General features: G+C 47.2%; 5 protein-coding genes across 5 annotated transcripts; 4 read left to right on the top strand and 1 right to left on the bottom strand.

Annotated features, from left to right (window-relative positions):
* Nucleotides 1-180: 180 nt before the first annotated feature.
* Nucleotides 181-1,652, top strand: ATNIH1004_010912 (uncharacterized protein; the record flags this gene model as incomplete). The annotated part of the gene is made up of 2 exons (XM_033575480.1): nucleotides 181-347; nucleotides 374-1,652. 2 exons carry the CDS (start codon nucleotides 181-183, stop codon nucleotides 1,650-1,652), a joined length of 1,446 nt encoding a protein of 481 aa, XP_033421335.1.
* A 497-nt stretch (nucleotides 1,653-2,149) lies between these two features.
* Nucleotides 2,150-3,251, top strand: ATNIH1004_010911 (uncharacterized protein; the record flags this gene model as incomplete). The annotated part of the gene is made up of 2 exons (XM_033575479.1): nucleotides 2,150-2,739; nucleotides 2,804-3,251. The coding sequence occupies 2 exons, from the start codon at nucleotides 2,150-2,152 to the stop codon at nucleotides 3,249-3,251; spliced, it is 1,038 nt and encodes a 345-aa protein (XP_033421334.1).
* Nucleotides 3,252-6,689: 3,438 nt separating this feature from the next.
* ATNIH1004_010910 (4-hydroxybenzoate octaprenyltransferase) lies at nucleotides 6,690-7,781 on the bottom strand (the record flags this gene model as incomplete). The annotated part of the gene is made up of 1 exon (XM_033575478.1): nucleotides 6,690-7,781. One exon carries the CDS (start codon nucleotides 7,779-7,781, stop codon nucleotides 6,690-6,692), a length of 1,092 nt encoding a protein of 363 aa, XP_033421333.1.
* Nucleotides 7,782-10,978: 3,197 nt separating this feature from the next.
* On the top strand, nucleotides 10,979-12,138 carry ATNIH1004_010909 (uncharacterized protein; the record flags this gene model as incomplete). Its single annotated transcript, XM_033575477.1, has 3 exons — nucleotides 10,979-11,187; nucleotides 11,819-11,846; nucleotides 11,923-12,138. The coding sequence occupies 3 exons, from the start codon at nucleotides 10,979-10,981 to the stop codon at nucleotides 12,136-12,138; spliced, it is 453 nt and encodes a 150-aa protein (XP_033421332.1).
* Nucleotides 12,139-13,037: 899 nt separating this feature from the next.
* Nucleotides 13,038-13,824, top strand: ATNIH1004_010908 (alpha/beta hydrolase; the record flags this gene model as incomplete). Its single annotated transcript, XM_033575476.1, has 2 exons — nucleotides 13,038-13,235; nucleotides 13,288-13,824. The coding sequence occupies 2 exons, from the start codon at nucleotides 13,038-13,040 to the stop codon at nucleotides 13,822-13,824; spliced, it is 735 nt and encodes a 244-aa protein (XP_033421331.1).
* Between the last annotated feature and the right edge of the window lie 1,257 nt (nucleotides 13,825-15,081).

The raw sequence follows: 15,081 nt of genomic DNA, 5'->3' as shown, positions 1-15,081 counted from the left end.
AGTCAACGAGACCACTCACAGATAACAGCTCCAGGATTCGCAAAATCAAGTGTGACGAGGCTGGACCTGTCTGTAGAAAATGCTCCTCAACGGGCAGGAAATGTGACGGCTACGAGGTTTCCATTGGTCCTCTCGGCGAGCCCGCAAATAAGAGCAAGCAACCGCTTTTTGCTACCCAGGATGTCTCGTCCTCAAGCCATGCTAGCAGCATCAGTTTCCGCCCCAGTAGGAGCCTCTCTTACATTGGCAAATATTGAAGCCCAAAGCTTCATGTATTTCCGCGAGTACACGACGCGCGAAATCCCCTTCAACTCGCCCACCAGGAACACGCTATTCTCCATGCGGCAGTCGGTGTCGGGGCTATGCACCGCAGCGCAAGGGGCAAGAGTCCCTCGCTAGAGCTCTTCAGCCTCACCGAGGCGCATCATGTGTTTGCCCTGCGGCAATATGTGAAAGCGATGGGCCATCTGCGAACGCGACTGGCAGAGATCGGAGGGGGTAGACAGGCTGCTGAAATCGCGCTTGTTGCGTGTGTTCTATTCGTATGTCTTGAGATGCTTCAGGGGAACAGGGTCGGTGCGCTGGTGCATTTACGAAATGGTCTTAGCGTTCTCTCGGGCATGCCCAGCCAAGTACATCGTGGTCATAGCCGAGGATGCGACTATTTGGTTGTGAAGCAGGAGCGGCAGGCCTTGGTGGATCAGCTAACGGATATTTTTGCGCGTTTGGACATTGACACAATGTCGTTTGGCGAGCGTGCCCCCGTCTTTCGGATAGTATCTCCCGAGGATATCATTGGGATCGAACTGGTATTGCCGGCTGATTTTCAGAGTGTGGACCAGGCTCTTTATATCCTCGATCGCTTGAACAGTACGGTTCATCACGTTCGTGGAAGACTGTTAGAACTCAGTAGTCAATCATGTTCTTCCGAGAAGTTAAACTGGGCCGTCCGTTGCTGCCTGGAGTATGCCAGTATCAGAAAGGTCAATCCATCACAAGATCCTGCTGCATTTGCGCAATTAGCGATACTTCACACAAACCTAGCGCAATGGCTTCTGGCATTCCAACGCCTGACAGTCAAAAAAGGAGTATCTAGCGATAAGGGTGCCGCGGCAGCCATACTAGTTGAAATTCGCTATTTCTACATGTTTTTCCAAAGGTTCACCTGCCGCAACTATATAGAAACCTCCTACGACCAGTTCAACTCTATGTTCGAACGAATCGTCCTTCTGTGCCGCATGCTCGTAGACGGCATGTCTCCATCAAATACTACCCCATTAACAACTCCAGAAGTAACCTTTACCCTCGACTCGGGCGCAATCCCTTCCCTGTACCTGACAGCGATAAAATGTCGCGAGTCATCCATTAGACGGGAAGCCATATCCCTCCTTCATCGATATCCTTGTCAGGAGGGCATGTGGGAGCCAACCATGATCGCAAAGTATGTTGAAGAGATTGTTAATCTGGAAGAACGCGCTGCTGCATCTACTAAGAAAGACATATCCACGCCCCTCAAGTGTAAAGACGTGACTGAAGCGAGCCGCTTCAGTGACGTCATCCTGGCTGCGACTGAGAATCCACAGCTTGGGAGGCTAGTGTGTGCGCGTTTCCTGCAAGAAACGACAGGGGGCTTGCTATCATGGAGCATTTAATTAACTTGTAGTTTTATGGTCTGATCACAGTAATGCTACTGTGAGGTTAGTCAAGTGGGATAAGCCAGTCATAATGCAACTGAAGTGCTATAGTTACTATTACTTAGCTAGCACTATAGTCACAGGGGAATAAATAAATATTATTCAAGTAGTGTAAATTAAACCAAGTGCGTAGGCAACAAAGTTTAGTACCTTTACGTAAAGGGCAACAAGGCGGCCACAAACCGAATACTATAACCCCAAAGAGTATTCTGTCGCGAGACTACGCCGGAGTAGGAAACGATATTCGGCCTCATGGAGCCAAATCACAATCCTATTGGTGTTCTGGCTAACCGACCAATCATTTATACTCACTAGCTAGCAATTGTAAGAGCATCCACAGCCACAGTCCCCTCAGCTCTCATTGTGGCAATGATTGTAGATCAGAAGGGGATCTATTTATACCAAATGCCCTCTTGGATTTCTAGCTCTTGCTCAGTAAATTCATCGCAAGTGAAATGTCTAGAAAGAGCCAAAAGGCCCAGTTGGGCAGGCAATACAACCCACTCCAAGCAGGCCTATGTCCCAACCAGAACCCGGAAAATGGCACTACAGATTGTGATAGCAGTCTCCCAGCATACTCAGAACTCCCTGCGCCCATGAACTCGACACCTCCCACTCTATCCCCACAATCCTTAACTATCACGCCGGGCCTCCCTCCCATAAACTTATCTCAATATTTTATACCAGACGCCTCAGTTTCCAAGGACGAAACCACAATCACCATATCTTCTACGCACCTCTGCACCAATGAATCCGCCCTCACAGACTTCCTCACAACACAAGCGGCTCTTCCGCCACATCCACAGATCCATCTCACCGGCGTCCACGACGTCTACGGCGAGCGCGAAGTAGACTTCGACATCCACATCAGTCTGTTCCGATATTTGATTCCGTCAGAGAACCCCCCACTCAACTATATCAAAATTATCGGACCAGATGAGCTCGCATTCCGCGGCGACTCTACCAGGACCATACTCCCACATGTTGACGGCGGATTAAAAGAATGGGCACGGAGATTCTGCCACGACTCATCACCAAGTAAAGAGTGAGTTCAATATGAATTCAAATCTCCTCGGCCAATTAAACACCGACTCACTTACCATTCACAGATTCGTGCTAGAACGAGCAGTCCCAAACTGGAACACTCCCCTCCTAGAAGGCCTGATCCGCAACCTCCTCGCCTCACTAAAATACCAAGGCCGAGTGACTATCGAGTTTCCCATCACGCAGAGCAAAGTGGTAGTCACGACGCAGCCGCAGGACGGAAGCATCCTACCTCGTCTTCTGTCACTAGTTCGGGAAACCAAGCGCTACGCCGTGGTGCAGTCTGTATGGCCGTATGCGAACGTGGGGACTTCGTCGATGGAGAGGGACAGGCCGCGCAGAACATGCGTGGTGCAGAGTGAGGAGGACTGGTGGGATGTTTGGAGCGAGGGGTTGGCTGCGGCGATAGTGGAGAAGAGAAGGGGGAAGTTGACGCTGGAGGATGTGATGGATCGAGTAATGTTGGGGAGAGCGTCGGTTAAGATTAAGAAGGTGTGGGGGGAGAGTTCATAGTTAGTATACTAGGGTTTTAAAGGAGTAGTGGTATTGGGTTGTGTTAACAATTGGATATACATATTCAGCAAAATTCCACCTGGTTGTGGCGATCTTTGGATGTAATAATAGAGAGAGTAGAGACCAAAATTTGTATTCTTACTGTAATATTTACTTTGGATTTATCTTCCTGTTCAAACATAACTCCTTGGCAAAAATACAGCAGAACCTCGCCAAGCCGATACTTTTCTTCGGGATGAATTCCGACCCATATAATTCAACCTCGCCTCCCTACCTAACCATGATCCTCGATATATCGGAGACCATATCTAAAATGCTCATCCTAGTGGAAATATTATTATCTCTCCAATCAGAATGCCTCAACTGAAGAAGATTCCACACATTCAGCGGAAAGCTCTACGGGACTGGGTCAACAGCCAACCTCGCCATCCAACACAGAAGGGCTGTATTGCCTGGTTTTATTCTCAATATAATTATCGATTAAACCAGTCTACTGCGTCTGATATTTTAAGCTCACAGTATTAATATCTTGACTCCGTATCTAACCCCTTCCTCCGCAATCCGCAAAGGAGCCGGACATTAGCAAGATCTTAAGACAATTCTTTATGAATGGAAGTACGCACTCAGTATAAAGGGGGCCTATATCTCTGGAGATATTCTTATTAAAAAGCACGTGAAATTTAGAGCTCTTTGCCTCAGTATTCCGGTCAACCACCACCTTCCTTCAGCAACGGATGGCTACACCGCTCCAAGTAATGGTATACTATTAAGCAATGTAAGTATCACGGCGAGACAGGCTCTAGTCCAGAGGAAGCAAGAAAGAGATAAAGGCTATACAAACTATTGCAGACCAATGTAAAGAGGAGGATATCTATAATATCGATGAATCTGGGCTATTTTGGCATAAGCCTTCATCACAGAGCCTATCTCGAAATTAAGAAAGATAAGTCCCGGGTCTCTATAATATGTTGTGTCAACGCCTCTGGAACAGATTAATTACCAATATGGATTATTAGTAATGCACATGCACCACGGGCCCTTCGCAATATTAATATTTCTGCAACTGGAGCTGTATGGAAATGGAATAAGAAGGCCTGGATAATACAGATAATAATTTGCGAATAGCTATTAGCATTTTATAGCCATATTTGCTAGCGAACCGTGCTTCTTACTTTGGACAACTTCTCTGCGTATCTATCCGTGCTAGAATTAGCTCCACCACCACCATATATACGTATTTGCTAGCTTCCAAAAATTTCAACAAGTCAATATCAATCGCTGGATCAAGGTATTATCCAGAATCTAAAGGTACATTATCGAAAACGGTGGCTAAAGTATATTCTTTTCTACTGTAAAAGCGGGTAAGCCCACTGGAATTAGTAACACTTTTAGACTGCATTCGATGGCTTGTCCGGACTTAGAATCATGATATTCTAAAGACTATAGTTTTTACCTGCTTCTATAAAAGTACGGTAGTTTTTAATCCTGTACAGGTTCCAATAGAGGCGCCTAATTTAAAGTCACTTTATAATCAGGTGCAGCAGACAGGGCCGCTGTTAAACTGTATGGATATTTCATACCTTTTAAACCCTGCGGACGAAGCTTCAGAGCCTAATACTGAGATACCATCTGAATTATTGCTTGTTCAGCTAATTGCCGAGCTTCAGACACTTGAGGTATATTAGAGGATCAGGAAGATGATTCTCCAGAGCCACTACCACTTCCAAAGTCTCAAGAAGCTCTAGATGCTGTACGGCTTCGAGTATGCTATACAGATACATCTAATACACTAGTCCTTCGATCTCTGGGGCGGTATGAGCGAGATCTGGAAAGCGAGATTATTGCATCAAGGGCTCAGGGGACTCTCGATAGCTGTCTAGATAGTGCTTAGTAATTTCAAAAACTTCATCTTGGCGATAACCTCGGATAGGCGATATTTTTCGTAGGGATGGCTTCATATCGACTAAGCGGGGCCGCACTGAAATACACACTCAGAACGACTAACAGCATGTCCAGACCACAATCGAATTCATCGATCAGATAAGTTCGATTACATTCCAGTTCCACAGTGACGCTAGCACGACCCCAGTGGGGCCGTCCAGGCGCATTTTCTGGATCTTTCAAACAAACTTAAGTTTTTCTAGCGACAGACCGACTTTCTCAGCAGGAGGATTCTGCCCAGCCTGCCCAGCGGGAGGCCTGTATCCATCGTATTCCGGACACTTATTCCGTCCGAGCCGCTGACAGATACGAGGAAAGATCGGAGTATACTGCAATGTCCATCTCCTTGTCCTTGTCCTAGTATCTATGGATTAATCTAGGACAGGTGGGGATACGATATCCACTGTCTAGTTTTCCTGTCTTGATTCAAATCTCGTGATTGTAGGATGAATAATAATGATTATCTGTACCCAACCGGCAAACTTCAAATACAGGGGGAGTACCTAGTTAGCAAGTAGTTTTATGGAATCTAACAGACGGAGCTCGGTACTCAAACTAGAGTGTCAACGGTCGACCATGGGTGGTAATTACAATACGAAGTACAAAGTACCTATGTACTAATAAATACATACCGCCGGGATGAGTACTTAATCCAGTAAGTGTGTTTTGGATCATATGCCTGGTGGGTTCGAAAGTGGTCCGCTCCTGCATGCAAGGATAATTTTACCGGCAGATACCGATGCACGGCGTTGACGTAGTGTACTTTTGGCTGGCGTGAATCATAGCGCCTCTTCATCTGGCAACTGAGGATATGCATATGCCTTGCATTTTTGTCTCTGGGTCAACTGACGATGTGGCTGGATGTGGTCTCAGTGAAGTAAGGAATTATAATGAATTGATAATTGCTGGATGATATAGAAAGTACTAATATAGGGATATGGTGATGAAATACTGTAGTAAATATGGAGTAGGTAAGGTACATACTTCTGATCTCGGTATATTCACCTACACTACGGAGTGGTTCTATTATGCATCAGATTTATTTAGAAGCACAAGGCAAGGCATATTGCCAGCCTAGTCCATAATATCCACTAGTTACGCTAATTACAGATACGTACTACTATAGAGAAGTGCCTATGTCAGGCCTGACTAGTAGGCATGTTACAGCACTAGTGGAGTTGATGGGGCCGACAAGGATACCCATGCAAGGCTATATCTACGTCCTTGTTCCATAGACTCCAAGCTCCCAATTGCAGACAATGCGATTGAATCAGTCTGTAAGTCCATATCCATGGAATACCCGATCTAATCAGGAAGTACGGAAAGGTGCCTGAAATACAAGGCCGCATGTCCCACATAGCCCCACTGACGTTCATGTTTTGTGGTACTTTTGGAGTGAAAAAAAAAAAAAATAAAATAAAAAAATAAAAAAAAAATTGGAAAGTGAAAATTGAAAAGTTAAAGCTGAAAATAGAAATACTTCCGCTGCATTCCCAATCATTGATATCCGAAAAGAACTCGTTGCATGTATTCGAGAAGCAAACCCCCAAATATGGCACCACCAGCCCACCAAAACCCCTTGCTGAACCACCACCAGCAACTAGAACTGCAACTGAGGTCCACCCGTGAAATCATCACTGCTAGCGATACGGTGCCACCCCCAACGGCCAGCATATGATATACGAGACTGAAACCACTGAGCAGACCGCATTGTACCAGCAATGCAGCCAGGATCGCCAGCAACGGCCACAGTAACGCCTTGGTGCGAGCCTGGCAGAGCACCGCCAGACTCTTGATTCCCACCTGGAGATCAGCCTGCAGATCCTGGTGCGCGTAGACGGTGTCGTAGATGATTGTCCAGACCACGCAGGCCAAGAAGAGACATGCCACAGAGGCATCGAGTGTGGGGCCCGTTGCTGAAGAGTAGTGAAATGGTGGCGCACCCACCGCCAGCTCGCCCATAACGGTGCCCCAAGCAAGACAGAGACCCAGGACGACCTGCGGGAAGTATATGTGACGTTTGCTCCATGGGTAGTAAATAGTAGCGAGGATGTTAGGGAGGGCGTAGAGAGCAGCGCGGCCGAAACCTTGGGGCAGGTAGGCCAGGAACCAAGCAGCACCGAGGGCTTGGGTGGTAGCGAACACTAGAGCGGCAGACAAGGAGATAGCGCCCCGTGGAATAGGGCGACGGCTGGTCCGTTCAACCTGGGCGTCCAGACCGGCGTCAATTAAGTCGTTCCAGATGTGTGCGGCGTTGGAGAAGAAAAAACTGCCTCCAAAGAGGATGGCGCTGGCCTGCAGAACCACCAGCGGCGAAGCATCGCTGCGTATCGCTGCATGGAGAATACCAAATGCGTGCGGGAAGTAGATCAGGAACAGCCCGGCGGGAGGGAAAAGACGAGCGAGTTGTACATAGGGAATCCATGAACTGGGACACAGAGATAGGAAGCCTGATATATGGTTCCCGCCATACTGATAGGCGAGCGGATTAGACTCGCCCTGTTGGGGTTCGGTCTCAATGACGCGCACTGGGGGCATCCTGTGAAATCGCTGGAGCACGATCGGCGTGTGGAGCGTAGACGACGACATGCGTACAGTGAGAGAAGAGAACACAGGAAAGTATTAAGTGGGAGGGGAAGGATTAAAAAATGGAACAACTAAAAAAGAAGAAAAAAGAGGTAGAGATCTAGTCAATGTCACAACCGGGTGATAGGGTTATGTCCGTATCATCTACCGGCAAAATTGGCCATTTAAGTCGAGACGACGCAATGTCGGGCCCAAAATAAAGATTGGCGATGACTGCATCGGCTATCTCGGAGGCGCTAGCCTTCATGAAAAACGGTCTGGAAAGAGTGAGATCCGAAACTAGAGTAAAAATGAATAAAACAAATGAACGGATTTGGACAAGCAAGGAGGAAAGGGGAAAAAAAAAAAAGAAAAAGGAAAAAGATGACAGACAGGGATTCCTATAGAGTATGTGGGACTCGGGGAACCGATCCCAGGTTTGCATGGATGACCAGTGTCAATCGCCACGTTGGAGGTTATTAAAATTGCTGTTCGGGATAGAGGCAGACCAATCAATGCTTTTATGGAACGAAATCATCCGCCAGGAATGCCACGGACTTCGGGCGCAAGGGGTCCTAGCTCAGCGCTGCATAGGAATAATTTTATTCTCCGGCCCCGACAGAAAGGTTCCCTGGCTTCTAGCATCGCCCCAAGTGGGCCATGGTCCTTAAGTCACATTTATCTGCTTCCCATCTGCCGATTATTAATCCCCGCTCGGGAGGATTCGCTGCTTCTCCAATCCCTGCCCTGATGGGTCTTTTTTCTTCATCTTTCTCGACTTTCTCGCAAGTCCTGCATTCGATCCCTGTTGATCTGCAATGTCACACAGCCCACGTAACCTCCAGCCAACCACGTGGTCACCGTTCCCATGGTCGATCGTTGAGGTTGGTGGCCCTGCTGCCTCCCTGCGCACTGACATGACTTGCGTCACAAGTGCAACCAGTATATACTCGGAATGGCGTGGTGGTGGCCCAGTGCCTGCGAACATTACTGGCTTAAATACAATCACCCAACCCTTCATGACCGTCACCAGCTGGTTCTAAATGATCTTACTCCCATATGAAATACCGCGAGTCCCGAGCGGCCCGGGTCGGCCTCGATCCTTGCCTGTGTAGCCCTGGACCATACTATGAGCTAATCTGTGCGGGGTTGCTGTCTGATGCTGGGACATGAATCATCTGATAAAGTCGGTTTCACCAGTCCTCAGTCAAATTGGGGTATTACATGTTTATCCCTGTTGCATAGTAATGAGTACCGGTTGCACCACCCAGTTATGATGTAGAAAACATTGTCCTCCATCATTAGTCGGCGGATGAGGCGCTTAGCCTTGTTCCTGTTGACTGGATTGACTAGAATGTTAGGTACGGTTATAGGAAGGTAGTTTTATATCCCCTTATAGTGTTATATATTAGTATGTCTCGTGGCATGACCATTTTAATTAGATGAATAGTAATTTAATATTCGTCCTAACATGGATATTCCTGGAGATTGTTTACTCTCTTGTATCTGGTCTTTACCAGTCCCGTTTTATTTCGTTTTAGATTGTCGTATGTTCTATTATTTTCTTCAATAAACAGAACTATCCCTATAACCCCTGCTGACAGGTCTCCACATGCCAAGCCTATATAATCCTGTCTTGCGACCAGGCAACCATCGAAGGAATAAATAAATCCTCCAACCCCCACATACAGCGAACCACCCCTAGCAAGGATCAGGATTCCCCAACCAACGCTAGTCCACTATCGCTCAACAACAGTGCCGATAGGGCCGAAATGACGGCACACAACCATATCTTAGGTTCTTATCTCCAAATGCCAGCACGAACGCAAACGCCTGCAGGATATAGAAGGTCAGATTTTAGCTTCTCCATGGGCGTGCGAAACCCCATTTACCCCGCGCTGGGTGGAGGCTGTCATCTACTTTATTTTAATCTCCGTTCAGGTAGGTATGGATGATACTGAGTTTGGTGATTCTATCGTAATATATATCTCCCTAGGTGACAATATATATCGATCCTGCTCATGTTGGCATGTTCCTCAAGGTATTCAGCGGAATGTATCCTTTTCAAGATCTATCCTGATCTTGGTAATCCGTGAACTGTCATGCTTAGGATTGGGACGTCAAGCTTGTTGGTAAGTATGTAATGTATATTATTTTTAATACGATGTAAAGTACTGAACACAATTTACATTTGGGGGACGAAATATGTAGTAACTTGAATCAGAGTAAGGAATACAGTTCTTCGCCTTTCCGAGCTTTTTATTTATTTAGTTTTCTTAACATGTCAATCGATGAACTGATATAATCTGGGCGGTAATGGCGACCCCAAGATATAGCCGACCCCCACATGTAATGCACTAGTCCGTAAAAAGTATAGTGTAAATCCTACTTGACCTAAAAAATGGGCATCTGCAAGGCGGTGAAGTTCCATCTTAGGGCTAGTACAAAGGGCAAGGGCCAAATTTAGGGCAAATTGTAGATTGTAAAGGCTCCAGTGGAGCCTGTTTGACCTCTCGAGCCTATTGGCCCTCGATGACCCACAACACGTGACTCTCCTCCCTTTTTTCTCTCTCCTTCCTTCGATTCCTTTTTGGTATATTGTGTACTTATCCTATAGGTTCTACGGGTTCAGCCCCTCACATTATTGGAGACGGTAGCTCACCTACCTGCGAAACAGAGTGTGAGCAGTGGGCCTCTCTTTCGGCCTAGCGGTAAAACCAGTCAGCTGCCTTAGACCAAGAATACCTTGCCTTTTCCCACCTCTTCTCATCTCCTTCCCTTGAGTCTTTACTTTCGTGCTTCCAGTCCTTCAGGCACGCGCCTTCCCAAATTCCCACATTCCCACAATATGCCTTTCGCTTGGCCACCTGCACCACCCTCATGGGAGCTGTTCGCGAGGCACGATTCTCTTCAATTCAAGGGGCTCGGGCGAGCGGACTGATGGGTGACTAAGAGAGGCCACGTGACCATACTGAATACAGCAGGTCTCTAACAGAAGCTACATATTTTATAACCTTAAACGCCATCCGAACTGGGAATATGTTATCTATCGCACCACCTACTCCCCTCAATCTGACGTTCTATTCTCCGATGTCGTCAAGTATCTCGGGGCCTGCATCGAAAGAAATTTTTTCGGAGAATGTGCCTATCGTAATTAGACGTCGCCTTGGGTGAATCCCGCAATTTATCAGGAAATCCCGGCCAAACACAGTTCAACCATCATGGAAGATTCGGCGCAGTTCGACCGGGCATCAATTGAGTCAATCTGCGTTTATTTCGAGGCCTGGGTGGATGCGCAGGAACAGCGTGATTCGCTTAACAAATGTCGGATGTGCATAGTTATTGATGAAGAATCACTGCAAATGCTGCTGGGTACGTCGGCGGAGGCCTTGAAGAAGGAGGATCCGTATCATCCAGACGAAACATTGCGGTATGTGAAGGTCCTCGAAGCATGGCCGATTATCCACCACTTGACTCTTTCCCGGGTTCTATTGGATCTATGGCCGACAATGTGCGATGGTGACGAGATGAGGATGTCTTTTGAGAATATTGATTAGTTTGACCAGGGAGTGTATCGCGGATGAGTTGACCACTGCAGGTTAAATTTGGGACCCTACGATTCTACTTCACCTCTTATAATTGTCTTTCAACGCTGCTTGTTTAATCATGTCCCTGAATAGCATCGTTCCAGGCATCGTACACTCTGCCGCTCCGTTGACTCCCGTCCTGAAGTATGTCTTGCCGCTAGTTTTCGATTTCCCCTCACCGTCGAGTCATAGACATCCATTTTGGATTCCTCGGGGAAAAGCACTTTATAGAACAGTCTGGCTTTCGCCCCCGGGTTGTCAGTTAGCATTTCAGTATCGGGGGACTGTAGTGCCGCGGTTAATGTTGTTCGGGGTGTGTCCAGGTTGGGTGCCCCACAGTGCAAGTTTCAGAACCCGTCTATAAACGTGGTGGCCTCCTCTACCCTATCCCAGGGCAACGGCTAAGCGTGGCTGTCTTGCGCGTCAATTTGTGTCGTGCCTTGCGGAATTGTTCCCAATCTGCCTCTCGTGCAGTGCCTTTGGCCCTGAGTGGGCTCTGCGGGTTAGTTGCTTCAGTCTCTTCACCTGCGGCGTGTACCCGGGTCGTGTGTAGTGATTGAAGACCTTTTTCGGGGTAGCTGCGTTGGCTGCGGCTCTTGCTACGCGAGGCAGCGGTGGCTTTCTTGTTCAAGGTTGGTCGTGCGCGCCGCTTCTACGTGGGCGCGTGGCTGGAGACGTCCAGGCCATTTGGCTCGGGCTCGAGCTCCATGGGTGTCGGGATATCTGTGGCTGCGACTGTTATCCCAGACCATGGGGTCTCAGGGTCTCAGGATAGGCATGTGGCCTTCTTCTGACAGATCATTTCAATTCGTTAACGTTTGAAAGGGCATTTGCGGTCAAATGCAAAGTGTTTTCCTCCACAGAGAACGCAATGAGCACGTTGTCTGCGTGTGTTATCACCTGTATGTTTGCATTTTAGTGTCGAATACTCTTTGTCGCAGTACGCACAGACAGGTGCCATCCTGCAATCTTGGGCTATATGTCTGTGTTCTTGGCATCCAAAGCATTGCAGCAGCAGCTGCTCGCGGTTATAGACGCTGCCATCCTGCAGCGATCCGTTCAGGACAAGTCCCTGGCGGATGGCGACGTTGGCAGTTCAATCATTGTCGAATTTAACCACCAGCATGCCCGGGCGTCCCTCGCGCACCACCGTCTTCCGTGCCCAGTGGGAATTAAATTTTGATCACCATGCCGTGCCAAGCCTTTCGGGAAGGGATTACCATTATATGGGATTCGGGATGGGATATTCCTTTTCCCAAAAATTTTAAAATAAATCGTCCCGATTTTAAGGGAAGGGAATCCCATCCCGATTTCCCATGAGAAGTTCCCTTCCCAACGGTCAGCCTAGTTGAGAGGCATGGTACGTTACACCTGTTATGAGAGTCTTGCGTGGCTACGCCAGATGGACACTATTAGATGCATGCCAAGCAGGGAAGGTATGAGAATTTTTGCCTAGCTCAGTTGGTCGACAAGGGACGAACAATGAAATCGTGCTGACATGCTTCTGACCAGTGATCTCTATCATAGACCTGACCTCAGGGGTATTTAGCCAACTATATATAGGGGCTGTCGCGATCTCAAGTTGAGCGCAATCGGTTATCTCAATTCAATTCAATTCAATTCAATTCAATTCAATCAGTTATCAGTTATCAGTCCGTTCTCGAGCATTCCATCTTACTGAGCCTCCTTGAAAATGACCACCAAACCCATTATTGTTTTTGTCCACGGTCCTTGGCATACTCCACCATTGTACGCTCCGTTTCGAGCTGCTCTCCATGACCTAGGCTTTGAAGTCCATATTCCAACCCTCATGACCATGAATGGTGTCAGACCCCCAAACGCAGACCTGTACACAGATTCTACCCTTATCCGCGAGTACGTGAGCAGCCTGGTGGACGCCGGCCGCGAGGTGATGGTGCTTATGCATTCGTACGGTGGCCAAGTCGGCACTAAGTAATGCCTTGGTGGGCTTAGGCAAGCAGAGTCGCCAAAAGCAGGGCCTCTGCGGGGGGATCTCCCGCCTCGTATACTTGAGCGGATTTGCGGTTAGGGAGGGCGAATTCATGATAGATGTGGTGAGAGAACATGATCACATGTTTATGATCCCACCGGCATTTGACTTCGCAGATGACGACACCGTCGTCGATCGTGACCCGAAGACCCGGCTTATCGGTCATGGGATGGAGTCTGACCAGGAGAAGGCCTATCTAGAAGGGCTAAAGCGGTGGAATGGCAAGGGCATGTATCAGGAACTCCACCAAGTCGCATGGAGAGAGATTCCTGTATCATATGTTGTATATACCCTGGACATGGCTGTGCCAAAGGAGTATCAGATGTATATGATTGCCTTAATGGAGGCCAATGGTCGAGAGGTGGAGGTACTTGAGATGGAGACCAGCCATTGCGGCATGATTAGAATGCCCATGGAGACAGCAGATATCATAAATGAGATCGCTGAGAGGCAGCTGGCGAGGGCGTGAAATGGAGCTATGGATTGGTAAATTCGTCGGATTTTGTCTTGGCATTTTGCATGTACATATATTCCTTTGATATCAATGCAAATTGGACCTGAAAATTTATGGATCGGAGAGGAATCTTCTGTATGGTAAGTAATGTCTAAAACCATGGCAAATCTTCACTTGCGGTTTTCCTTCCACAGTTTTTCCATTTGCCTTCTCTACATCAATATTTTTAGACGTCGGACAGTAAACTGTTGTAGTGGTCGGCTAATAAATACTTAATAATTGTATGTTAAGTTTCTTAAATTATATCATACTCTTAGCCTATATATACTATTCTGCGGGCGTACACACCTATAACCCAAATACACACATCGCACTCTGCGCCAAAGACATTTAAGCTCTCATTAGAAGAGCATTAACTAGAGTCCTATAATATGGTGCCCTCGCAATATGCACCAAAACATAGCCAATTTCTCCGCTCATCATAAGGATAGCTTGTCTTTATTTATTATGACCCTTATTATAGATTTCATCCAATCCCATTACTGCAGGCACAAGAAAGGAAGCGATGTGTGTGTAAGAACCTAGCCTAGGCGGCGTGAGAAAATCCCTTGCTAACTATTATCCATAGATACATTCTGTGGCATAATACTTGCACTCCCTATACGGCTGCCGGATTCACGCACAAATTGTGGTTTCACGCTGTGCAAATGCCCTGCCACTGCACTTTCCATTCATGAAAGATTTCACGCTTGCATCTATAGTACATAGTAAAGTAGCACCAAAAGAATATATAGTATGTTACCAAATCGCAAGGCCTATTTTTTGACACTGAATGAAGGCAAAACAGTAACATCATTATTAAGGACATGACACTGAGGTGGCGAGAAACTCAGGGGAAGGCCAACACGCGAGCCACGAGGAGCTCTCTGCCACACATGTGCCCAGGTTTTAAAAGAAGGCTGATTGTAGACTAAGAATCATGTCTACAAGGGAAATGATATATCCCTGATTGTATCTGCTGACGAGATCAATCAGCAGTTGCCAGTGTATTCTCTATTATTGTGTTTTACTATAAGAGGAAATGTAACAGCAGGTGGTTCTAAAGAAGTACAGCAAGGGTTTTATAATCATACTCTGGACCACTATTTCGCAAAAGGCACGGAGCTTTTCATCGTGGCTGTTCAACATACACCGAAGAAATAAAATGAGGCCATTCCTGTTGAATATTCTGAGTAGGGGTCTGAACCAAACGGTTTCACTAAGTAGTTCCAT

Source organism: Aspergillus tanneri, assembly GCF_003426965.1.
Source record: "Aspergillus tanneri strain NIH1004 chromosome Unknown AapTan_8_pilon_pilon_pilon, whole genome shotgun sequence".
Classification (NCBI taxonomy): Eukaryota; Fungi; Ascomycota; class Eurotiomycetes; order Eurotiales; family Aspergillaceae; genus Aspergillus; species Aspergillus tanneri.
This window is presented reverse-complemented; position numbering and strand designations above follow the sequence as displayed.